The sequence below is a fragment of the Trachemys scripta genome, chromosome 3 (genome assembly GCF_013100865.1).
Source record: "Trachemys scripta elegans isolate TJP31775 chromosome 3, CAS_Tse_1.0, whole genome shotgun sequence".
Lineage (NCBI taxonomy): Eukaryota > Metazoa > Chordata > Testudines > Emydidae > Trachemys > Trachemys scripta.
In genome coordinates this window covers 141,093,718-141,120,237 of record NC_048300.1, presented here as the reverse complement: position 1 = coordinate 141,120,237, position 26,520 = coordinate 141,093,718, and the positions used below count along the sequence as shown (strand labels likewise).

Here is a 26,520-nt window from a genome sequence, read left to right as displayed (position 1 = left end):
TTGTGGATAAGGGTGAAGCTGTGGATGTGGTATACCTAGACTTTAGTAAGGCATTTGATACGGTCTCGCATGATATTCTTATCGATAAACTAGGCAAATACAAATTAGATGGGGCTACTATAAGGTGGGTGCATAACTGGCTGGATAACCGTACTCAGAGAGTTGTTATTAATGGTTCCCAATCCTGCTGGAAAGGCGTAACGAGTGGGGTACCGCAGGGGTCTGTTTTGGGACCGGCTCTGTTCAATATCTTCATCAACGACTTAGATATTGGCATAGAAAGTACGCTTATTAAGTTTGCGGATGATACCAAACTGGGAGGGATTGCAACTACTTTGGAGGACAGGGTCATAATTCAAAATGATCTGGACAAATTGGAGAAATGGTCTGAGTTAAACAGGATGAAGTTTAACAAAGACAAATGCAAAGTGCTCCACTTAGGAAGGAAAAATCAATTTCACACATACAGAATGGGAAAAGACTGTCTAGGAAGGAGTACGGCAGAAAGGGATCTAGGGGTTATAGTGGACCACAAGCTAAATATGAGTCAACAGTGTGATGCTGTTGCAAAAAAAGCAAACATGATTCTGGGATGCATTAACAGGTGTGTTGTGAGCAAGACACGAGAAGTCATTCTTCCGCTCTACTCTGCTCTGGTTAGGCCTCAGCTGGAGTATTGTGTCCAGTTCTGGGCGCCGCATTTTAAAAAAGATGTGGAGAAATTGGAAAGGGTCCAAAGAAGAGCAACAAGAATGATTAAAGGTCTTGAGAACATGACCTATGAAGGAAGGCTGAAAGAACTGGGTTTGTTTAGTTTGGAAAAGAGAAGACTGAGAGGGGACATGATAGCAGTTTTCAGGTATCTAAAAGGGTGTCATGAGGAGGAGGGAGAGAACTTATTCACCTTAGCCTCTAAGGATAGAACCAGAAACAATGGGTTTAAACTGCAGCAAGGGAGGTCTAGGTTGGACGTTAGGAAAAAGTTCCTAACTGTCAGGGTGGTTAAACATTGGAACAAATTGCCTAGGGAGGTTGTGGAATCTCCGTCTCTGGAGATATTTAAGAGTAGGTTAGATAAATGTCTATCAGGGATGGTCTAGACAGTATTTGGTCCTGCCATGCGGGCAGGGGACTGGACTCGATGACCTCTCGAGGTCCCTTCCAGTCCTATAATCTATGAATCTATGAAGGAAGCTTGACACATTTTTAAAGGACAGATTCTATATTCAGCAGATTTAGATACGTTTTGCAGCTCTGCCAGACCGTATGTTAATGTTTGTAAAATGCATAGAAATCCTCAGATGTAATGTAATAGAAAAGGACAAAGTGGCATTTTACAATTAAATTAAAACCATATTTATTCAGGCTCACACTTCAAACACTGTTTTTATCTAGATTTATTCTAAGTTAACAGTCAATTAACTGTTGAAAGACAGCACAATATGGACAAGGGAACTGACAAAAGCATATTAAGGTATGTCTACACTGCAATAAAACATTTGCTGCTAACCTGTGTCAGCCGACTCAGGCTCACAGGACTCAAGCTGCAAGCCTATCCAACGGGTGTAGAGATCCAGGCTTTGGTTTGAGACCAGACGTCTACACTGCACTTTTATAGCTTTTATTGCAGAGTGTGTTTAACCCCAAAATGCTTATCTGCAGAATCACTCTATTTATTTTAAAGCAGAATTGAAAAGCTTTTTTTAAATCTTGTAACTAAGGGCTTGTAGGTATTGTGGAAAAAAAAATTTTTTTGTTCCTGTGTATGAGGTCTTCTGATGTGCACCCTTTATCAACTTGAAAAATAAGCAACATTTCTATTTTGGACACATATACATGTGGAATTTAAAAGATGACATTAGATTTACCATTAATTGTGAATAATCCCAAGGATGTTGTGACAAGAAGTAGTGTGCAAAAATAACCTGCTCACAAGAAGATTGCTACATTTTTATAAAGCATTATCATTGATGAGTTTTAAAAAGGCAACAACTGAACTCATCAGGATTCAAGTACACCAGTGCCTATGAAAAGAGTGAAAGAAAAATGCTGAAAGATTTAAAAGAAAAAAAAAATGATCCAACTCGTCTATAAAAACAGTTACAGTCTGAATAATGCACCACCTGACATCACAATGAATCCTCTGAAGGGGACATTATTGACTTTTCTCCCCTTCTTCTGAATACTGGCAAATAAACCCATTTTCAGACAAGAACACTTCTGATACATTTATACATTACTGTACGTGGGCTGAGGTTTTCTAGGTACCTGTCCAAATAACTTAATAATTGCAGGAAAGATAACCCAACCACAACCAGAAATGCTAGTCTTTGGCAGCTCACAACCCTCACCTTCCTGGTATGGGGACAAAGACCGGCTTTAAAAAAAAAAAAAAAAAGGTTCCTGAAGAGCATGGCTTTGTGAGGCTGCACATTTGGCCTAATGCTACCTCTGCTGTCTCCTCTCTCATATACTTCCCCAGGAATCCTTTCAAGCTGAACACACTAGAAGCATAACATTTCACTGTGATATTCTACAAGGTTTTCTGAGAGTCATAAATTAGCCAGGAGGGGTTTGATTTATATTTATTTATAGTGCCCCACTTCATGCAGATTTTTTCTTCTGTATTGCTGATAAATCAAGTTAATGATTTGCCTGCACCTGCCATCTCAGAACCTCATTTGCCATTAGAAGTATATTAACTATTTATGTCCCTAATACCATATTATGTAGGAGAAACTGACACGATGACAGATTTTAAACATACAAAGCATAAATACTTTCTGGAGCAGATTGCTCTATTGATGCAAAATCACAACAGGAGGCATTTAAATAGGAGTAAAGTGGCTTTACAATCACAGTGTAGCAATCTGTCATTTCAATGTTTTTCCTCCTTTATTGGCCTAATCATATTCTGGAAAGCAGAGACCAGCAAACAACAGAGCAAAACAAAAATGGAAAAAAAATTAGTGAAAAATTAATTGTATTCATAAGAGAAAAATCAAAATGACTCACCATTGTTATATAGACAAATTATCATGGAAGTACACAATATAGCCCCAGACTATATATGTGAAAAATGCCACACTTCTGCTTTTATTTGAATACTCAAATCTAAAATAATGAGGAAAAACTAGGATGGGGCCTAAACTAGTTGCTGAGTGGTCTTAACCTCCACTTACATCCCATATCTCTCAGGAGACGCTCAGCAACTTGCAGTATGAGTTAGAACAATATTATTGGCAAACATGTAAAGGAAGTGCTGACTTCTCCTGAAATCCCAGGGTTTTAAAAGAAGCTCTTCATAACAAGAATCTCTCCCTCTAAACCCATTCCTCTTAAAGAATTGTCCTTTGACAAGCTCACAGCTTTCTTATTTCTTAATTGTTTGCAATGTAGTTGCTGTGTTGATCCCAGGATATTAAAGAGAGAGAAGGTGGGTGAGGTAAGCTCAAAAGCTGTCTCTTTCACCAACAGAAGTTGGCCCAATAAAAGATATTACCTCACCCACCTTATCTCTCGTATTTCTTAATTGTTTAAAGATGAGTACTGCAAAAAAGCCAGCCTGTACAAACAGGATTTCTTCCACTATTTTCAGTAGAAATGTTTCTCCCAAGCATCTTCAGGACATTAGAACTGTGAGACTGGATCAAACCTATGGTTCAGCTAATCCAGTATTCTGTCTCCAAAAGTGGACGGCATCAGATGTTTCAGGGGAAGGCACAAAACAGAATAGACAAACGGGGGCTAATTTGCATCCTATATTCGGTCTCCTGGTAACCCCTATACTTAGAGATTAGTTTACAACCTGAATCATGGTGTTTAATAACTCTAACCAAAATGTATGGTAGCATAAACTAGTATAACTCTGGATCATCTAGTTATCCATATAAATGTGTGACTCATTTTTGAATCGTGCTAAGTTTTTGGCCCCAATGGTATTCTGTGGCAATCTTGAGGGCACATAAGAAAATAGATTAAGGTTACAAAATGGGCAGGATTCCAAATATGTGTTAATACAGGGCTCAGATATACAGTATAAAAGGGATCCACAATATGAATTTTCTCATATAGTTCAGCCATATCCTTAGCTTAGGCAGAGTACAGGGTGGCTGCTGAATTATGGGGTAGTAGTGGTGCTTATGCAGAGATGAATAGCTCATCTTTCCCTCCACTGCCCACACATATATACACATCCTCTCTGGCACTCTCTCCGCACAATGGAGACCAAAGTGATTACTGACAACTAAAGAATGAGAGGTCCACTCTAAAATTGGAAACAGTGCAAGGTTATTTGTTCCACATGGAATGCATTTGGTGGTATCAGTCCAATTACAAGTAGATAAGTGTCTACAACACAGAAACTGCCACCAACTCCAATCAGCACTAACTCGCTTGTCAACTTTTCTTGACAGTCTGATAAGAAGAGAAAGTACTGAATGGCCCATAAGGACTGAACTACTCCATAGATATGGTCCCGCCAAGCCAGGATTGAGGCACCTAGGAAGGGCTGTGTGGGGAAGTTTATGTTGTCACAACCTGAGATGCACGTGCTTCGCAAACAGAGGATTTCTGTTTCTAGGACTGTCAGTTCAGCAACTTCTATGAGCCCTATATTCACAGACACCCTTCTTTTTGTAGTTGCAAGATAATTTCTTTTAAGTAATCACAAAAACATTTTAACTAATACATTATCAATTTCATTCAGTTTTACATAGGGTGCAGGCATGTAAATACTACCTTCTCTCTTGATTAGGGAGTAGGATTTAATTTGTTGGAAAACAACAGTTTACATTTTACAGTTCTAGTTGTCTGATTACCTCTGCCAACTCAAAAAAGTGAGAAAAGTGGTAAAAGTTGCGTATATATTTCTTAGTTAGAATTCACTACATTAAATATTTTATACCCTCTCCTGGCTGCCAGTTCTTCATTTTCCACATAAAATACGTAAGTTACTATCAATCACTACTCCATCAAGATAATTGACTTCTTCTCCCTTGGTGATTAAGAGGTCATCATTACGGTCACCCCAGCCTTCAGACATAAGTCACTCTCATAACTCCAGTCTTGTGCTTGTCTAAACCAACTTTTTCCTGTCATTGGCTTTGCTCTTTCAAAACCAAAAATCCAACAAATATCAAAGCTAAAATAGTAAAATAATATTATGCTGAGGTTTTGCACCCTCAATGACTCTTGCTGGAAAGTCTTCCCAATGGAAATTATCCTTATATTTCTGTATTTTATTGAAGGTTAACTTGAGAATAATTTTCAGTTAATGTGTCTGGATTCTTCACATCTTCAAAAAGGCAACCTGTAAAAGAGAACAAAACAAAACAAAAATTGTTAGCTTCAGCATGGCGAGAAAAAAGCATAAAGAACTCCAGCAATTCAAAGAAATGTTGCACTTATTATTACTTCACAGAAAAGTACATTCACCCAAAGCTGTGCAGTACTTTGCCCAAAGAAGTGATTGTTAAATGCTAAAGATAGTTCTAATATGTTTGTTCTACTTTTCTATTTATCCCCTTAATATCCTCAAACCCACTTTTCAATGCTTGCTGCTGAATTAAATCAGCTGTAGGAGTTTTCACAGTTGCAACAAGGATTAGCAAGATTCTCTGGTCTGTATTTCTGTGAGGGAAAGTCATGTATACACATTTTTCTCCTTGCATCAGAAATACAGTTTGTTTCTAAATGACAAAAGTAAAAGGTGTTCATCTTGTCTAATTTAAGAAGACATTTGACAGTATTCTGAAACTGGTTTCGATTTTAATCCCTGAAATACTCCCCATTTTGTCCAAATTATTAGCTTGTTTTAAGAATGTTGTCTCTATCTGCTATGAAATCCTGATCTCATCAGAGTTAATAGAAAAACTCATTCAGATTTCAAAGTGACTAAGAAATAGTCCAAGACACATCTGCGATGCTGCATAAAAAGGAAGATAACTAATTACACTAATACAGTCACTGCTGTTACAAAGTTGCAATAAATCTTGTACAAAGTATGTAATGCAAGGTATCAATGGAAAAGTTATAGATTGATAAGTATTATTATCCTGTTTAAAGCCATGTATCATCTTTGTATATGAAGTTATGAATATTGACTAAGAGTGTATCTCAAACATGTTGTTTTCTTGGGTGACACCCCAAGACAGATTTGCATCTAGACTAGGCAGCCTGCTTGATGGCCCATTAAAGACAATCAGATCACCCAGTGAGCCCCTCCTGAAGACATTTTAGAAAGCATTGAGGCAATGGCTACCCCGTGATTCAGCAAGGCGCATAAGGACATGTGATCTAAGACTCCATCTTTTGCCAGTAACTTCCCGTACATTTGGGCTAAAAGTATAAAAGGAGACTGTGACATCATTGCTTTGTCTTCAATCTTGCCCCATATCTTTGGGCATGATTTCTAACAAAAGGAACCTTTGAACAATGGACTGATGACACCCAATATATTTGGGTGAACCAGAGAGTATTACTATCAGATAGCAGATTTAACATCACTGCTACTATCCTGACCTGTAAACTCTGAAACAACTGTAATGCACACGTTTCCTTTAACCAATTAATAACTCATTTTCTTTTTGTATTAATAAACCTTTAGTTTTTAGTTACTAAAGGATTGGCTACACGCATGGTATTTGGTAAGATCTAAGTATATATATTGACCTGGGGGAATGGCTGATCCTTGGGATTAGAAGAACCTTATATATGATGAATCTGTTTTTCAGTAACCTCTCATGAAGATCAGATGTCTGGGTGGCGATAGGGGCTGGATTGCATAAGGGGACTGTATTTTGGCTTCTTGTTACCCAGTGCGGTGATACAGGAGCTCACTTTTGTTACTGGCTTGGTGAATTCTAATGTTCGAATAACCACCAGTTTGGGAGTATGTCTGCCCTATTTTTTGTTCAGTTTGTCCTGAATGTGGCATTCTCAGCTGTGACCCACGCTAGGCACGGTCCACAGCATTTTTTTACAGAAAAATCCTGGAAGGAGGAAAACTACATGACAAACACTGCATGGAAAATGATCCACCTTCTTCCCTTCGGTGTGCAGGACTAATGGCAATACAGAAGGGACAGGGAGTGTGACCTGCCAAATACAAAAAGCCCAAGGATTTGTGTGAGTAAATGGGTCCATCCTATTGGCTATTGGTTCATCTGCATGTAATGGCTCTCTCTCCATGTTCTTTTCAGCCTTCCTCAGAACTGACAACCTATACTAGAACACAATTAGAATGTGATGTTAAACAACTGGGAACAAAGTATGAGCAAAGTGGACCTCCAGAGCAAGCAAAACAGCTAACTATTACACTGGGGAAACGTAATACTATGCTGATCAAAAAGGTAATTCGGAAAACGCGTTGAAGCCAGTATGGAAGGATGAAAAAGCCAATAGAGCATTTAGCATATTGCTGAAAACACCCAGGGAACAGAACTGATGCCTCATAAAAACACAGCAAGAAGAAGAGTCATTAGACACATGCTGACCTTTTTCCTCCATGCTCCTTGTAACTCCAATGGATCAACTACACAAGCAATTATGGATCTAGTAAAGCTCAATATCATCTTGGGTTTGTTAACTATTAGACTACATATATGTGGATGTCATGCTGATCTTTAATCCCCAGACTGTTTTGAGACTGTATTTAAAGAATGTACTAAATATAATGAACTGGAAGGGATTGAATTGCAAATAAAACAGAAACTATATCAAATGAATAGTCAAAAAATAGAGCTGCACAGAATAAAAGATTTCTTTCTGATCAGATGGCCAAAGGAATACTCAAAAGACACTCAGACGTTTGCTAGAGAAGATGCAGAATACTTAGTATCTTCAGACACATCTAGGGGATTTGTCTGAAATTGTTCTAGGAAAGGATTTGCATCAATAATAACCTGAATATAGACAGCAAATAAGCCAAGACTATGACACTTCTTGGCTATAATGGAAAAAATCTGAATCCCAACATTTCAACTATTCAGTATCCACTTGCTGTCTGCAACAATTACAATAGGACCACATTGTAAAGCTCCATATGTCCATGGGCTTTATTACATGGGAAACCTGTCTGTCTAAGGGTTTCTTTCAAATGTTTCATCCCAACCACATGTTCCCATGGAACATTTCGATTCTGTCAAACAAGCATTTTCCAATTAAAAAAAAAACTTGCTCTGTTGGAAAAAATTTCAACAGTTCTAGGGTTTCCTGGAAATATTAATCCTCTAAACTACTGACTCCCACTCTCAAATGCCAGGAAATACCTTCCACCTTTGCTCCTGATTTAGCTATCCATATGAACAGACAGCAACTTAATCAATAATCTAAACGAAAAAGTCACAGACAACCAGACTAGTGGTGCAAACCTCGCTCCTTTGAAATTAAATGCAAAACTTCTACTGACTTCAGTGGGGCAATGAGTTCACGCTAGAGATCTAGCAGAAAAAGGGACAGACAGAAACAAGAAAGAGAAGCAACAACTATTTCAATACAACAGAATCAAAACTTGAGATAGAAGGATCCTACATTGAGTCAAGAGAAAAATCTATCTTTCAATACATAGTACAGGTGATATCATTACAGTTGATGTGTTTATTTAATTTGACCATTTTATTCCTTGGAAAGATTATATGCATTGAAATACTTTCTTGTAGAGGGTGTATTTTTTGTTTTTTTGTACTGTTATATTTCCCTGCTGTGCAATAAAAACTAAAGCTTAGAAAAGAATGCTTTGTGACTGTATTTGCAAATATTACCAAAGTGAATGGAAAAAAACACCACAGTAGATCATCAGAATATTTGATATCTCCAACAACAAAAGAGTAATAACATTGGGTAATCATAAAACTAGCTAACAGTTACCTACAATATTTTAAATACAACAAATTATATAGAATACATACAAATTAAATATTAAAATTTATTAAATTCTATGGGTTCAAAGGAAAGCCTATAGAATTCAATAATAGTAAGCTGTAAAAAACTAATAATATCCACCCTCTATTTGTTCAATGACAAGAGGAAATGTATCTTATATGTCTGTATCACAATTATTGTAGAAGTACTCATGCACCTTAGCAACATTACAGTATCAAAAAAGTTAATGTTGCAGTTTTCTTCTAATTGCTCAACTAGAGATCTGTGGGTTTGTGAAGTTGGTTTGTGGGAGTTTTTGCCCCATCTATCATCCTATTGCCCTTCTGAGCCACAGAGTACTAGCCTCATCATGGATCACCACAGATAATCTTGCCAAAGCCTGCAAACATGGTATTTCACGCACTTCCTGTCAGTACCCAGGCCGGGCCGGGGAAGCTAATGATCCCACCAGTGGACAAAATTCAGTAATGAATCCTGATCACACCTGAGGCACATTGTGCATAAGCTACGAAGAATGCTATCAGCACACTATGAAAGAGAAGTACCAAACAAAACAACTGTGATCTACAAACTAAGTTGTCAGTTTACACAAGAATTTTGTTGTTGTTGCAGATAGTACAGTGTACTAGTCCTTTTCAAGAAACTCAATCCGGTTTATATTAGCCAACTTTTAAATGCTGATTTTTGTACTCTATGTATCCTTACCTGTGCCAAGAAAAATTGCTTTAATCTACTATTTGTTTCAAAATATTATAATTTTATTCTATTTCACAATATTGAGTGAAGTCTCAGCATTCCATCTGGGTAGTTTTCACAGTACAAGAAGCTGCAAAAAACATCAGCTAATGAAAGAATACAAACTCTACATTTGCAGGTTCTTTATATATATATATATATATATAATAGTGCAGTGCAGCACAGCAATATATGTACACACACACGCAAAAGACAAATCACACCAGCTTGTTTTTACTGTAAATGGTAAAATGGCAGAAATGCTGACACAAATTCTCAGAGCCACAGAAAGTTAAGAAAGGTGGCTTATTCTATATATACCAAGAGTCAATATCTCTTTGATTGTCATCACAACTGAAAGCTGACATTTTTTTTGCTCTTCCAGCGACTGTGACAAATGCCTTGGAATAAATTGTGTTAAGATGAATCCAGATAAAATGGGGAAATGATGTTGATAGTTTGGAAGAAATTAACTGGATAGTGAGTCCACTTATGTTAGTTCAATGTGCCAGACCACCGGCAATCTGGTCGCAATTTCATGATCATATTCCATCCACTGATGCTGTTCCAATCTTGGTGGCAGATAGTGCCTTTTCACTGAAGTCCTATTTGTGACCATTTCTCTCTGAAATGCAGACCTCATCACAGCAATCATTGCTTTGGTAACCCCCAGGCTACATTACTGCAATGTTCTCTATTTGAGCTTAGCACTGAAAAAGCCCAACACTCATCGCTCAGTGGGACAAATAGCTAGCTATGAGCCCATAGTACCAGTGTTTTATGACCTGCTTTGGCACCCTGTTTATTTCTTGGCACAGTTCAACATGGTTAGTCATGAAGTACAAAGCCCTAAGTAGTCTCTTTCTCTATGTTCCCTTGCAGTTATGAGCCACTGGGCTGATCTCACTATTGGGTCCTGAGGTTAATTTCTCTATCTGCACTGGAGATCTTACACCCCTGGGACTTGATTCCTCCTGTGGTCTGCCAGAGCTGTAACAAAATTTAGTGAACAATGCAAGATAGGTTTACTATATTTCGGGTTCCCAAAAAGAGAACACTTCTGGGGTGGGGGAGCTGGAGGGTGGGCACAGCTGGGGGAGCTGGAGGAGGTACCTGCAGAAGGTACCTGCAGAAGGGGAACTCACTTGAAGTTGGGGGCAGTGTCACTCTCTGTCATGCTGGCAGGTGCAAGTCTGGGCCGCAGCAACAGCAGTCCGTCAATGTCTCCCTGTGGGACCTCTTACCCAGGGCTGAGAGCGGGGCCTGAGTGGGCAGGATCCAGCAGCTGTGGACCAATCAGGTTAAGATGCAGAGGAGGAACCAATCAGGAAGTGGACCTATCGGGACTCTTTCTGAGTTGCAATGTTTGTTCTGCAAAAATCCTGGACATTTCCTGTTATTTGATAAAGGACAGAGCCTCAAAAAAAAAAAAAAAGAAAGGTAATGTCCAGGAAAACCTGGATGTATGGTAACCCTAATGCCAGACAAATTGTTTTGTCAAGTTTTTGAAACTTTTCCTTAATATTTATAAGAGATTGGGGTGTTAGTTGGAAATGCGAGGGGTAATTGCGGGCCCTTTTAATGTGGTTCATACTTTTTAAAAAATTATAACAATTGGGTACCAATATACATTTTTTAGATGTACATATAGTTAAAGATAGTGTTAGCAATACTGGTTTGCTCAGGAAGGAATAGATGTCCGTGCAGTTTAATTTTAGACCTTCTTGAAACTTTCTGATAACATTTTATTTTGCACCGTGTTTTTCATACAAACTGCATCTCGAAGTGTTTCACAGAGTTAAAGAATACAAGAAATTGTCTAGTAAGAACCCCAGAAAACAGTGGTGTAAAGGCATTCCATAATGAATACATTACGGATTTGGTCCCAGGTCCAACAAAAAAATTAAGAGGAATAGATGAGGGAGAAAAGCTGTTATTTATAGAAAAAGTTTGAAAAGCAATGGAGACTCAATGAGCCAGAGAGATAAAGAAGGCTGTTCCAAAAGCTGCTGGAGAGAAATCTCTTTGCACAGTATTACCATTCTGGATAGAACAGATAGAGAGGATGTCTGGTGTTAGATGAGCAGAGGCAAGGCTCAAGCTAAATGAGCAATGTATTTAAAAAAAACCCACAAGATCTGTGTGCTCAGAGTATGCAGGCAATTCTGTGGAGCTGACAGTAGATACAGGAGTAAGAGAAAAGTTAAAGGTCAAAGATGTGCCAAAGTTACAAGCAGTGGAGGCAAACGGGCTGTCTGAATTGAGGGAGATAAAGAAAATGGAGTTGTAGAGAATTCTCCTCTTTGCTACGAAAAGGACAAGCAGTTCTGTTTTTGAGGCAATCAGTTTTAGGAAGAAGAGATTAAGCTACGTGCTTATTTCCTCAGAACACAAAAACAATGAAGGTGTCGAAAGCTGAGTTTCAGTATATAATCATGGGGATCACAAACTTTCAAACTGCTCCTACTTTTTATTCACTCCAAAGTGAGAGAATGCTGCATAAATAAAGGGGAGTGTGTGCTTTTAAAGGTTAGGGACACAGGATTTCTAATACCTATATGTTTCATACCAGTAAAATACACAGGAGTACATGGCATGTCAATACAATCCCTATTTATTATCACTTCACAGGTGGAAATGTACTTAAGTTCTCTCTCATTTAACTACAACTGTACAGTTAAAGTGAAACAACTTCTGCGTGTAGGCAAGGCCTTAGTACTATCTGATTCATCACAACATTTGTGCTCAGTTTGCCCTGGCATAAGATCAAGGTAGACCAGGAAGTGGGAGGAGCAAACCATCTGCATCTTATCCAGGGAACATCTCCATGAATAACTGGCTCCTGGCTTATATTTCTCTCACCAAAGTCCAGAGGTTCCAAACCCAGTCTTTTCAAACAACTTAAGCAGAGAATGAAGGGATTGGGTAATACTCCATTCAATCTTCCATTATAATCGCCTGATATCTCCACACACACAAATATGTGTACTATTCATTTCCTGCATCGCTACCAGTAACAAAACAATCATTGCTCTATTACAGGGGTAGGCAACCTATGGCACTTGTGCCGAAGGCGGCATGCGAGCTGATTTTCAGTGGCACTCACACTGCCTGGGTCCTGGCCTCCAGTCCGGGGGGGCTCTGCATTTTAATTTAATTTTAAATGAAGCTTCTTAAACATTTTAGAAACCTTATTTACTTTACATACAACAATAGTTTAGTTATATATTATAGACTTATAGAAAGACACCTTCTAAAAATATTAAAATGTATGACTGGCATGCAAAACCTTAAATTAGAGTGAATAAATGAAGACTCGGCACACCACTTCTGAAAGGTTGCCGACCCCCGCTCTATTACAACCACAATTAGGTTGCAATGTGGATTAGTGACTGTGGGCAGTGACTAACTATGCTAACCACAGTCAAACCAAAGGCTACCTAGTCAATTGGCTTCCATCTGCATGGGTCACATATTCACCCCCAACCTTGGAGAATCAAGTCTACCAAGGTGCAATCCACAATTCATGTTCTGGAAATACATTTGCAAAAACAAAATGAAAATTACTTGGAAGGAATATTATTTAACTGCTAAACCTGAACATATGCCCACTTCATTCCGTCTCCAGTGAATGCAGAGCCCAATAAAAAGGCAACTGCCTTTATCAGACTACGTGCTAGCAGGCAGTTATTACCTCAGTATCTATGAAACTCCTTCCTTGGGGTCTGCACCTTGACACAGGGGGAAGGCTTGTGTGTTTCAGTGACCCTGAGAACTATGCCAGCGGAAGTTTTAACTCCTCGCAGGACCACTCAAGACGGACAGGTCAAAGGGTAGGGTACAGTGGAAAAGCAGTCCACGATCATCCAGGCGGGGGTTGAGCAATAGCAGCCAACAATCTATCCTTGTCAAAAAGATGAGTTATATAAACACAACATAGCAGCCATTCTGGCAAACAGCATGACAGACAGGGATGGCAGAGTCTTGCTCATGCCCTAAGCAACATCTGATGGCTTGGGAAGGATTCAGATCAGTGAAACTGCTTTTTGGAAGTGCACAGACATTTCTAGATTTGAATGTTACCATTTGAAAGGAGTGAGGCATATTCAGTACTAGGACAGTGAGAATCAAACACATAACTATGTTAACTATGGGATTACTTTCCTCAGGACAGCCTCCTGATAGTGTGCAACGCTCTGATCTGAGCTACACCAGCTACAGGGTCCCCACATTCCCCTATGCCAGGAAGGAGACAATCAGATGACGAGTGCCCTGAAGTTCACTTTTCACATCTGATGAATCATAGACAGAAATTACAACCGTCTGAGGAGAACTGCTCCAGGTTTATGCTCAGATTGGGAAGTTTCATGGCATACTTTGAACATAATGCACCAATGATTCAGGCCCCAAGTATGTATCGGAATATGAATAAAAGCTCTTTACATAATTACTTTATCCCTGGCACTTACTTCTGGTCTAAGCAAACTGTAGAAGGATCAGCTTGCGCTCGTAGGGCCCGATCCATCAAGGATGACAGGATCATGCCCTTAGCATGGTAAAGCCAATCTAATTGCTTTACTTCTAACAACAAACAGAATTTCAAATACAAAAATATTACCTGAGGGGTAAGATACCATGAAAACCTTCATGAAACAATCCTACAAAACCACTAAAAAGTGTGGCTATTAAAAGGACACTGCCAGTTTCAAATGAGTTCCAAACACTGGATCTTATAAAAATACAGTTTTACAAAACCTAGGACTAACAGAAAAGTGTCCATCATCATCATCATTATTATTTTTTCATTCCAATGGCATTGTGTACTTTAACAAACTAACCTATTTCCTTGAAGTGTCAGGAAACTAAACATTAAAGCATTGTGTTAGTGCAGGGAAACACAGACGTGAAATTAAATAGAAACAGACGTGATGGGACTAAATAGCCCTGATGGGTTACAAGTGGAGGGAAGGGAAACCTGGATCATTTGGGATTCGGAGCAGGGAAAGAAGGAATTATGGCTTTATGATATTGTTCCATCATTCCCCGCCCCCCTCACAGTGGCTCAGCTGGCGCTCCAGATGTTGGAGGAAAGGGAGATCCTCTGTGAGATCCTCCATCCACCCAGCCTCATGGGAATTTGAGAAGTAAATGCTGACCCTATCAGTATTCGTTTACATGGGTCCATCTGTTACACTGTAAGCAATTTGGCAGCAGCACCTGGGGGAACCCATGGGAAGTATATTTTTGTCAGAGCCACACTGTCATGAAGGCCCAAAGAGGGGTTGGAGGCCGTGCAGAGCCATGGAAAAGCTGGACCTCAGTAGATCTGCTGCCTAAGCAGCCAATTTCCCTGCTGCTTCTGTGAGAAGAGTGAGGAGGGAAAACTCCGCATCCCAGCGGGAAAGATATGAAGGGAACCCCACAAGTGCAAACTTGTGCTGTTTCCTGTTCCCTGGGGGAGGGATAAACTGTGTGTGAGACAATATGACCCAGAGGGACTAGTTACTGTAGTTCCATTGTCCAAACTGGGAGACAAGTAAAATGTAAACAAACAACCCAGTGGAAAATAAAATAGATTTCAGTTGTAATTTCAGCAAGAATTTTTTTTAAAGTCTGATTTTCAACCTGATAGTGTCCCTTTAAAATTGAATGAAATAAGTCAGTCTATAACTAACATACATGCTTTCATCTTATCCTTCGTAACAGTGTTAATTTCTCAGAAGTATTGAGTTACACTAGGCTGATTGTACTTGCGATATAACAGAGGTAAATGTGAAACAGAGAGCAATCCTCTGAAGTTCCAGGCTGCACTTTTTGCTAGCATCAGAGCAGCATGCGAAGCATGACCAAGCTTTAGAAGGAAGTCTAAGAAGAGCAGCCAAAAGGATAGACAAACCATCAATCTCCACTGGCTTTTATTTTACATCAAGATAAAAGTTCTTGCAGCATACTAGAAAATATTGCTTAAAAATTTACATGCTTTAAGGGAAGAAGAAAAGTGATTTTTTAAAATCTAAATTTAAATGGCTACAAAGCTTAACAATTTTATTTTGTCTCATTTCCAACCCCCATCGTTGGCCTGTTCCCATTTTCTTTCTATAGCAGCCATTATTCCTTGTAACATGTGTTATGTAGAGAGGCACAGATATCACAACAGTATTTACTTTTGTTAGACTTAAATACAAACCATGGATATAGATGGAACGTGGTGCTAATGCTGCATTGTAATTACTGATCTAAATCCAACCAGAATAATAATAACAACAACAAAATCCAGAGAATTTAGGATTTTCCTTCTCAAGACCAGATGCTGTTTGCTTTATACTGTTATGAACTGCAAGCCTCAGCTAATCATGCAGACTTAAGCAGCACTTATTTTCTACAGCAAATGATTTAAACTGCTGTAGAAAAAACGTTTGCCTGAGGGCACACGTGTGTGGGCAGTCTGAAAAGACACATTTAACTAAGGCTCTGCTGAGTCCCAGCAGTTCTAAGCCAAGTATCTTGTGCTTTGCATTCTTGTGCAACCTTCTGTTTTAGCTGTCCCATGGGACAGATACCAAAGCAGAAATTTATCTCCTTTATGAAGGCTGTTTCGGAGAGAGGAAAGATGGCAGCTGTGCTTCTGCTGTGGTATTTAACTCTGGTCTTAATGGCATTTAAACATGCAATGGAGAAAAGAATGGAAGCTCTGAACAAGAGACTAGACATGGTTCAATCTTTTTAAAAGAAATGGACAAAATGAAGAAAGATTTTGCAAACTCAACTCATGGATTTAGTGTGGGCCAAATTAATGGAGTTGTGTCTGTCAGAGCTCCTTTGTGGTCTCAGGCCACTAGCTGTAACCTATCTTGAAGTGGGAACCCATGTTCCTCTCCCCCCAGACGAGGGATTTAGGTGCAATTCCTCCTGCAATTCACTCTGATCACCTGAACAAGTCTAAGGCCATGTCTACGCTAGCACTTATGTCAGCAAAACTTTTGTTGCTCGGGGTGTGAACCCTTTTTCCCCAATCACTTAAATTTTGCCGGCATAAGCACTCGTGTGCACAGTGCTATGTCAGAGGGAGATGGTCTCCTGCCAACATAGCTACCGCTGCTCATTGAGCTCTCTCCCATCGGCATAACGCAGCTACATGAGTGCTCTTACAGTAGCACAGCAGTATTGGTACAGCAGTGCCATTATAAGCTTGTAAGCGTAGACATGGCCTTAGTTTAGTTCAGCACCTGCCTCCTATTCTCTTTCAGGGGGAATTATTGGGTTAGCCAGTGACCAACCCGCCGTCGGGGCATTTGAATAGTGTTATGTATAGTGCTCCTGACTGCAAGCATTATAGCGTTCAGGATGGCTGACACACCCACGACATAGTTGGCGATTTAAACCACACTGCAGCCATCCCAACACATCTTTTCACTGCTTAAAGGTTCAATGATTAGTAACGTACATTCACTTACCTATTAAAACAGTTAGTTACATCATTTACATGGAAACAAAGTGACCTTTTTCGACGTTATAACCCAACACCGGTTGTTTGGAAAGTAATCCCCTTCCTCGCTGTTACCCGCATGGAGTGTGACGTCATGACTTTTGTAGTCTATTAAGTGTTAATGCTGTTACTTTTCTTTTATGGACCTTATTTATTACATGTGAACCAGTCATAACAAAGAAAAGTTCATAATTATACAGCCCAATAATAAGGCTAAGGTTTAATAATGCTTAAAGATACTCACATTTTGGATTTATAATGCTGAAAGACGTTATTCTTTATTCTTTGGCACCAAGAAACACAATTTTCCAGAGTATTCGCTTGATTCTTAACCATCTACCCGTGACGTGTTAAAATGATCATTTGACATGTATCAACTCGTGATACCTCCGCTCTACATGAATTTCCGCCAATGCAACCTTGATGCGCTGTCACTAGCATTGCAGCTCTTGCTGCTGGTGGATGTGTTTCATCATGGCTGAGTTATTGCTTATCAAAATTGCAGAGTGGGTCATCTTGACCCTACGGTGCAAATTGAAAAAAAAATTCGCTAAAATATTATTTATTTTTGCAGTAAATAAAAGATTTGACGTATTAATGTATTCTCAGAAATGTAGAGAAATGAAATATAATTCATATTCCCTCCGTTCGCGCATGGGAATTGAAATAATGACATTTCATTATTTTATTTGTATTTTTTTCATCTTTTTCATTTTTTTCCATTTTATTTTTTTTTTAATTTGATTTTTTCACTTGAATTTGGCACCCCATTTAACTTGGCAGCCTAGGTGACCGCCTAGTTCGCCTATATGGACAGGCCGCCCCTGTTCATGGAGATGTCCCAGAGACTATGGATTTTGCTGGTTATCACTGTTTCCTTTGTAAAACTAGATACCTGACCTTGTTGGGGCTGACAGATAGAATCTGTCTTATTTTTTTCCTGAAGGCTACTATTTAAAATACCACTCATAAAATAAAATCCACTGGAGCGGCTTGTAGAACACTGCACATGTATAATAGTATCCTCAAACGCCCCAGGATTAAGAACATGGTATTCTGACTGCCTCTTCCCTGGAATGCCAGAGGGGATAGTTTAATGGTCTAAGCATCAGGTGTTGTATGTAACCAGCGAGGAATCTGGAGATATCAGGGGATGGACTAGCAGTCTGGAAACAGAAGTGGAAAGCCGAAGTCTCTCGCTAAAAGCTGGAGTTTAGAAAGGTCAAATTGAGACTTGGGGACTGGTCACTGCATCGTCAAGACTCTCATAAAATCTAGAAACAGGATTTGTGGTTCCTCAGACTCTCCACAGAACATGTCCTTTCAATGTTAAGTTAATCCTGTTATCAGGAAGGTACTGCACTGACAATATATCAGAGTTATTTGATATTAATGTTCGGGGTCAAAGTATTTTTGTGTTTTAACATTAAATGAAAATCTCTCACTCTCTACCCCTCCCCCCCTTTCTCCCCTCCAACTCAAACTATTTGTCAGAAGTTCATTTGTTCAGGGATAGGGTTACCATATTTTGAGCCTCCAAAAGGAGGACACTCCACGGCCCCACCCCAGCCCCGCCCACGCCCCAACTCTGCCCCTTCCCCAAAGTCCCCGCCCCAACTCCGCCCCCTCCCTGGCTTCCCGTGAATATTTGATTTGCGGAAAGCCTGAAGCAGGTAAGGGGCGTGTGGGGGGAAGGGGCGTGGCCCAGGCTGGCCCCCCCCCCCCGGCGTCTCCAGCCTGGGTCGGCCCGCCCAGTACTGACGGTCCCCGACGAGCACCCCCAGCCCGCCCAGCACTGCCGGCCCCCGGCTGAGCACCCCCGACCCGGCCCCCGAGCCCCCGGCCCGGCACCGCCGACCACCGGCCCGGCACCGGCGCCCCCGAGCCCCTGGCCCGGCCGACCGCTGGTCCCCCGACCCGCATGTCCTGATTTTCCCAGACATGTCCGGCTTTTTGGGATTTCCCCCCGGACGGGGATTTGGAGCCCAAAAAGCCGGACATGTCCGGGAAAATCCGGACGTATGGTAACCCTATTCAGGGATACGCTGAGGACACTGGTTTCACCATCTTATCAGCTCTTAGTGATGGGCACTATAGAAAAACCTAAGACTGATAGGTAACACAGATGGCTATTATAGTTAATTTGAAGAGCAGCAGTAGAGTCACCTCCAGGGCCATACCATCTTTAGACTGGCCAGGCAGTTCTTTCAGATTATGTTAAAGTTGAATTGCATATTTAAGGGAATCTTAATAAACTTGTATGGGTGGATTTCATTTTATTTGTTTACTTATACTATTCCAGCAAATATGATTACATCAGTTAAGTTGTTTCTGTAACTTGCCAGCTTCTGTCTTTCATTTCCTCTCCTTCCCCATAAATCTGAAGGCTCAGAATGTACACATGTTTATTCCACTTGTTCCCCATGCGACCTGACTGTCAGTAAAAGCTCTAATAAGGAGCAGGGAGATATAGCGATGTGAAGAGAAGCTGTTTGGTTAATATTCCACCTGCTGTTGGCACAGTGAGAGAGGGTCTAGTTTATTTTTGTTTTATTTCCCACAAAGTGTCTCATTTACATCTGAAATGAAACTGTGTGCTAAAGACTGAGGGCTGAATAATAGTGTAACATCTCATATCCTCTTACTTGTTTGAGAGTTGGTGATGCTCATAAAGGTGATACAAAGTGGGAATAAAGTTTTAAAAGGCTCTGCTACATATAGAAATATTTTATAAAACTTTTGCTAAAAATAAAGCTATTATAAGCCACCTGTGACATTTGCATGTAGCCCAATTTTTAGCCTCAGGGTCTATATGCCAAATTGAGACACCAAAGAGCTGAGTTTAGAAGTCCTGAGGACCACTGCAAGAGAGTAAATGTGGATATCCACAACAACACAGTCAATTTTTATAGCACAAGCATGCTTTGAGACGAACGGGACTCCCTTCTGCATCACTGTTAGAAGGGAGTTCCAGATTTATGGAGCAGCATGGAAGAAGACATGGACATGAGAAAGGGAGCAGTATATAAAGGGAAAGGTGAAGTGGGAGGCACTGGCAGAGCAAAAGGAGAGAGAGGAAATAGAAGGAAATGAGAGCAGAGCAATAGACAAGGTAAGGTTGTGGAAGAACAATCACAAATCTATTTTTTTCCATAATAAACCAAACAAAATAAAGTTCCACAAATAGCAGAATATAACATACTAGAAAAAGTACTCTGACCTACCGTGATATATTAGGTAGAGTGTTGTGAGTGTCATTTTTATGGCAGAACAGCCTTTTCTAAAATAAAGGTTTCCCCTAATGATGACCAGACTCTGCATTCACTTGATCTCCTTTAGATGTTTGTTCCATAGTTGGATCCCCTGGACTGGGAATGCTTTACTCCCCATTCACACGCACTTGTCTTGGACTTTATGATCTGCACTGTCCCAGAGGAGTGCAGGTGTCATGGTGGTTCATAGATTTAAGGGACACCATGATGCACCATGATGGAAGATTCTTGTCAGTTTGCTTTGCAATTAGACAATGTCTGTAGTTCTAAGACTTCAAGTCCCCGCTGCTTTGCTAATGGGATCATCACAGATCTGAGTGTAATGAGCTAATTCTCCCATAGGTAATGTACTTTCAAGAGATGCTTGGAGAAGATGCACCCCTAAACATAATGAAGTCAAATATAATTATATTAAGACTCCTTAAAAGGCAAAAATCATCCAGCATGGGCAACATAAAATAAACATTTAATATCTAAAAACTGCATTACTAAACTGCCTAATGAGCCATTCCTCATGCCACTGAAAGTTTTTAAATAGAGAATGATAAAAAATGACTTTAATAAAACTTAAATACTCATTACCAGAAGTCACATAGTGGATTCTGGCTCAAAAGTAAACATGTTTGTTCTCAGAGGGAAAGACAATGATAATAGACAAGGACAGATGATTTCCTAAGTCTCCTATTGGAGTAGGTTATAATTTTACTGAAGATTCCACACCTACCTACTTCATAAAAATAAACATCAGTTTCTGAAACAGCAGAATACTAACAGATATCACAAATATACCTCTCAACACTTCCACCCCATCAAAAATTATTCTTTAAAATGCAGTAGCCATACACACTAATGCTGCTATTACTGTGAGATATCACACCACCACTCTGTCTTAATGATAACTCTTTCAGTGGTCGTTGAACTGGACACTTCCCCCCTCGCCCCAAGGATTTTGCTGGGAGATATTTTGCCTTTTAATGTATTTGTGAGCATTTGCTCTTTACAATTCCCTCCTCAGACAATTTGTAATGCTCATAAGCAGTATGCCCCCTTCCAAGCTCTTCTTCAGCCTTTCTTTTTTATCTCTCTATGGTGTATAGTCACTTCTGTTGTCACTTTCTGTGTGAGTTAATTTAGAATATACTCCCCTTGCAGCACGGAACATGCCTTTATTTTTCAGCAAAATTCCATGCACAATTATTGTCTATAATAAAAATAAATAATAATAACAATCATTAATAATAGCTGATTTTCCATGACTCATTGTGAGGTCTTTGGCAGAGTCAGGACTTCATGGCTCTCAATCCTATGCTCGGATTATGCCTCTCATGTTACAGATTTATAAATGTACTAATAAGATGTTCAGATAAACAAATTGCACTAAATAAATAACTGACAGACAACCAGGAGAAAAGCAGGAATTCATTCTCTCTTTGATTTGGCTGACTGATGTTGCAACAACATTTGTCTGTGAGTTAAAATCTGTTTGTAAAAAGTGTAGTGTATAGGATGGAAAAAGACATGAACGAGGCAGAAAGACAAGAAAGGAAAAGAACCGAAGAATATTTTATGGAATCCTCACTTCTTCATCTGGTTATGAACTTGAGCAAAAGTTCTTGGGTTTTCTTAAGAGAAAAGGAATTTAATTGCTTTGCTTTACAACTCTGGAAATGAAGCGTTCGGCTGGGAATGGGGATGGAGTAGGACATTCACATGCTTGAAGAGTTAGATCTGGGATGCTTGCATTTCAGAGGGATTGCTGGATGGTTGCAGTGACACTGAACACCGCAGGAATTATGCAAAAATCAGATAGGGCATAGTCAACTGTTTCAGTGGCTAATTTGACTACATTTCAAATATAACCTGAGAGGATCCTGCACTACAATAGTCTGTTTGACTTGGAAAATCTGTTCCCTCAAGACCACCTATAATTAGCTATGGATGATGCACACTTGGAAGACAAATATAGACATCGCAGAGGTGATGCATCACAGCCTGAAAATAATTAATGCTCATCCTAGTAATGCCACCTACACCAAGAGACTTCGGGTTTACTAGGCCCATAATGTCACAAAGGAATGGGGAAATCATTTTTCATATCCACAGAAATAGGTCACCATAAACATTTTGAAAAAGAATCTGAGTGAAAATAAAATGCATTTTGTGACAAGTTGTACTCATTATCACACAAAATATGACTTCCATGTGGACTTTCAAGGCACTCCGGCCACCCTGCTTCAAACATGAAACACATTCCAAAACAAAACAGATAATAAAGCAATTAAAGTGATTTTGCAGTTTAAAAAAAACATATATCATTCAGGAACTGAACAGCTCAAGGGTAGTGGGCTATGTAGAGACTGTTGCCTCTAGGTTGCAGGTTCAAATCCAGTCGAACACACAAGCTACCCAAAGTCTTTACTATTTGTTCAGCAGTTTATTATTATGATTTGCATTACAGTGGTGCCTAAAGGCTCGGACTTATATGTGAAGAACATTTGTAGTCCCAGCCCAGCTCGTGGGGGATAAGTGCCCAAATCACAAAAGAGCCATCGCCACAAACAACAGCCTTGTTAGCAGTCCCAGTATGAATTGAATGAATCCTGAGGTCTGAAACATTTGTTCATACTTATAGATGGTCCCTTTCAGTTTAGCAATGAGTAAGGCCCTACCAAATTCACAGCCGTGAAAAATGCATCATGGACCGTGAAATCTAGTCTCCACCGTGGAAATCTGGTCTTTTGTGTACTTTTACCCTACACTATACAGATTTCACCAGTGTTTCTCAAACTGGGGGTCCCAACCCAAAAGGGAACTACAGGACTTCTGGGAATTGGTCCTGCTTTGAGCAGGGGGTTGGACTAGATGACCTCCTGAGGTCTCTTCCAATCCTGATATTCTAGGATTCTATGAAGGTCGCCAGTTTATTGTAGGAGGATCATGGTATTGCCACCCTTCCTTCTGCACTGCATTCAGAGCTGGGTGGCCAGAGATGGCGGCTGCTGAGCAGGCGCCCAGCTCTGAAGCCAGTGCCCCGCCAACAGCAGCGCAGAAGTAAGGGTGGCATTACCGTATCATGCCACCCTTACTTCTGCACTGCTGCCTGCAGAGTTGGGCGGCCAGATAGTGGCGGCTGCTGGGCCAGAGAGGGCCCACATCTGAAGGCAGCAGATACCATACCATACAATTCCTGCCTCAGAGCAGGGTCCTGGCTAGCAGCCACTCTCTCTCTGGCCTCCCAGCTCTGAAGGCATTGCTGCCACCAGTAGCAGTGCAAAAGTAAGGATGGCAATACCATGATCCTGCACCACAATAACCTTCCAACCCCCCCCACCAACCCGTTTTGGGTCAGGACCCCTACAGTTACAACACTGTGAAATTTCAGATTTAAATATCTGAAATCATGAAATTTATTATTTTTAAAATCCCATGACCATGAAATTGACCAAAACGGACCGTGAATTTGGCAGGGCCCTAGCAATGAGGCTCAATTAGCAGGTCAATGTATTGTTTACTTAAATACAGTTTCGCTGCATTAATTTTAAATGCTATTTAGAATGAATTAGCACATTTAAAAAGCCTGGTTCTTGAAGTATCACAAAGCACAGGGAGTAAAAAGTTCTGGAGGCTTTGTGAACCCCAAAACATTTCTGAGGTCATCCATATCTACTCACATTTTGTCCTTTTTTTAGGATCTTACATAGCTCTGGAAATTCCAGCTACTCTCTCCAATTAGCTCCCTAATTTCCTTTCCACACCAGGTTCTTTGATTCATTAGAATGAAACTCTGCTTGCTTATTGGATAAAAAGTAAAAAGCCTCTAGTAAAACATTGCTCTGAAGCGACAGCTACCTTGACTTATTGTCTCCTCTCTCTTTTTCTCTCTCGTGTTTTGCCCTTACATTCAAACATACTGATGAGTCTACGGCTTCAGCTCACACTCTGTCGTTGTTTTTCCTTTTTTTACGTTTTTCAGGATTTGTTCTTTTTGCTCTCTTCCCAGCAGTTCAATTTTCTCCAGTTTCAGGTGATCACAACAATTACATCTCACTATGCTGTGACCACTTCTTGAACAGATGTAATGCTAGAAATAGTATTATTCAAAACAAAGCTAATGTTTCTCTTTCACAATGTGGGATTTTCCATTTTAGGATTGCCAATTTTGGTTGGATGTATTCCTGAGATTTGACATGACATAATCTTTAACTAACGATTAATCTTTAATTCCTGAAGACTCCAATTGGCAACCCTATTCCAGGTTCATTTTTTATCTTCCTTTTACAAAGCATTAATGACAGTCAATGATACTCAGTTTTTCCAGGTCTTCTTTCCATACTCACTCTTATTTACTGCTTTTAGTATCCACTTTATCATTCCAAGACAAGTGCATAATGAGTAAATTGTACACTAGTATCAATTCCCTTGAGGTATCATTCTCCTGCCTGGATTATTAAACTACAAAACAGGGACTTTGTCAGAGAACTGCAATCATTATAGCTTGTTTGACCCAAGACTTCAAAAATACCATGTAAAACCCTTTCCTAAAGAGGTCACTTACAAATGCACTATTGAAACATTATTTAATTGTATTAAACTATTGAACATATTTTTAAAAATTAATTCAATGAAAACTATTGTATTAAAGATGTACAGGAACAAAGAATATAACAGAAATACGATTATGGAGAATTTAACTAGATATTGGCAAGCCTGTTACCTAGATATGATATCAGATAAACTACAGTTAACTATAAACAATCTGAATAAAAAAACCTAAGCTTTTCAAAATTATCATCAAAATTACATTAGCCATTTTTGTTTTGTAAACATGAAGAGCCAGCAAAAATTTAAAACTAATTTACCTGAAATGTTTGTAGTGTCAGAGCCATTCTCTTTAAAATACAATTTTATTTACCTTGTGAAAGAAATGAAAACGTATTTTGTCTTTAAATAGTAAAAACAAACTTTTTTTTGAACTCTTCCTTTACAATCAGTTCCACGAACATCCATACACTGGCACGGCAACTTTAGTGATTTCATGTTGAATGTGACTGTGCATATATGTATTTCGCAAGTGTATATCAAAATACATATACTGCAAATATACACAAGTTAAACTGAATACACAAATCAGAACATGCTCTGGCCTTTCATTCAATATGTGCTATGATAACATAAAGGATAATTATTTCAAGAACCACATGCTTATTATTTTAGCTTGCTGACTTTAAGGCCAAATTCTGTTACCCTTACTCACAGTGAGTAGTACCTTATCCTGCAATATAGGAGTAGGTACTACAGAGTAAGGTACTACACTCAGTATGAATAAGGAAGGATGGCAAAATCTGTCTGTTAAATATTTTCAAGGCGCATTAACTTGGTGTTCAGACAGAAGTTATGCTTTTTAAAATGTATCAAGTAGAGCAGTGGTTCTCAATCAGGGGTACACGTACACCTGGGGATATGCAGAGGTCTTCCAGGGGTACATTAACTCATCTAGATATTTGCCTGGTTTCACAACAGGATACATAAAAAGCACTAGAGAAGTCAGCACAAACTAAAATTTCATACAATGACTTGTTTATACTGCTCTACATACTATTTATATTCCAATTGATTTATTTTATAATTATATGAGAAAGTAAGCAATTTTTCCAGTAATAGTGTGCTGTGACACTTTTGTATATTTAGTCTGATTTTGTAAGCAAGTAATTTTTAAGTGAGGTGAAACGTGGGGGTACACAAGACAAATCAGACTTTTGAGAGGGGTATGGTAGTCTGGAAAGGTTGAGAGCCACTGAACTAGAGTAATCTAAAATATGTATTTGTAATCTATCTTAAGTACATATATGGCCCCTAACACCATAGTATCTGAACACCTCACAATCTTTCATGTATTTATCTTCACAACCCCGTTGTGAGGTTGAGAAGTGCTATTACCCCTATTTTACAGATGAGGAGCTGAATCAGAGAGAGTCTAGGTATGTCTATGCTGCACACTAAGCCTGGGCTTTGATTCAGATTTGAGCCCAAGCCCCCCTTCTGTCCACAGAAAAATCAGTCTGATTCGGGTCAGCAAGCACTCATGGCCCGGGACCTAGGACCCTGCGAGGAAGGGGGGTGGGGTGTAAAAAATCGAAGTCCTGC

The 26,520-nt window shown here is 39.6% G+C and overlaps 1 protein-coding gene across 1 annotated transcript in view; it reads right to left on the bottom strand.

Moving 5' to 3' along the window:
• Positions 1-1,340: 1,340 nt before the first annotated feature.
• Positions 1,341-26,520, bottom strand: part of UBE3D (ubiquitin protein ligase E3D) — a 110,403-nt gene continuing 85,223 nt past the window's right edge. Inside the window, exon 10 of the mRNA XM_034766140.1 lies at positions 1,341-5,311. Coding sequence (XP_034622031.1) covers positions 5,291-5,311 — 21 coding nt within the window. The 3' untranslated portion in view covers positions 1,341-5,290. The remainder of the gene's footprint in view (positions 5,312-26,520) is intronic.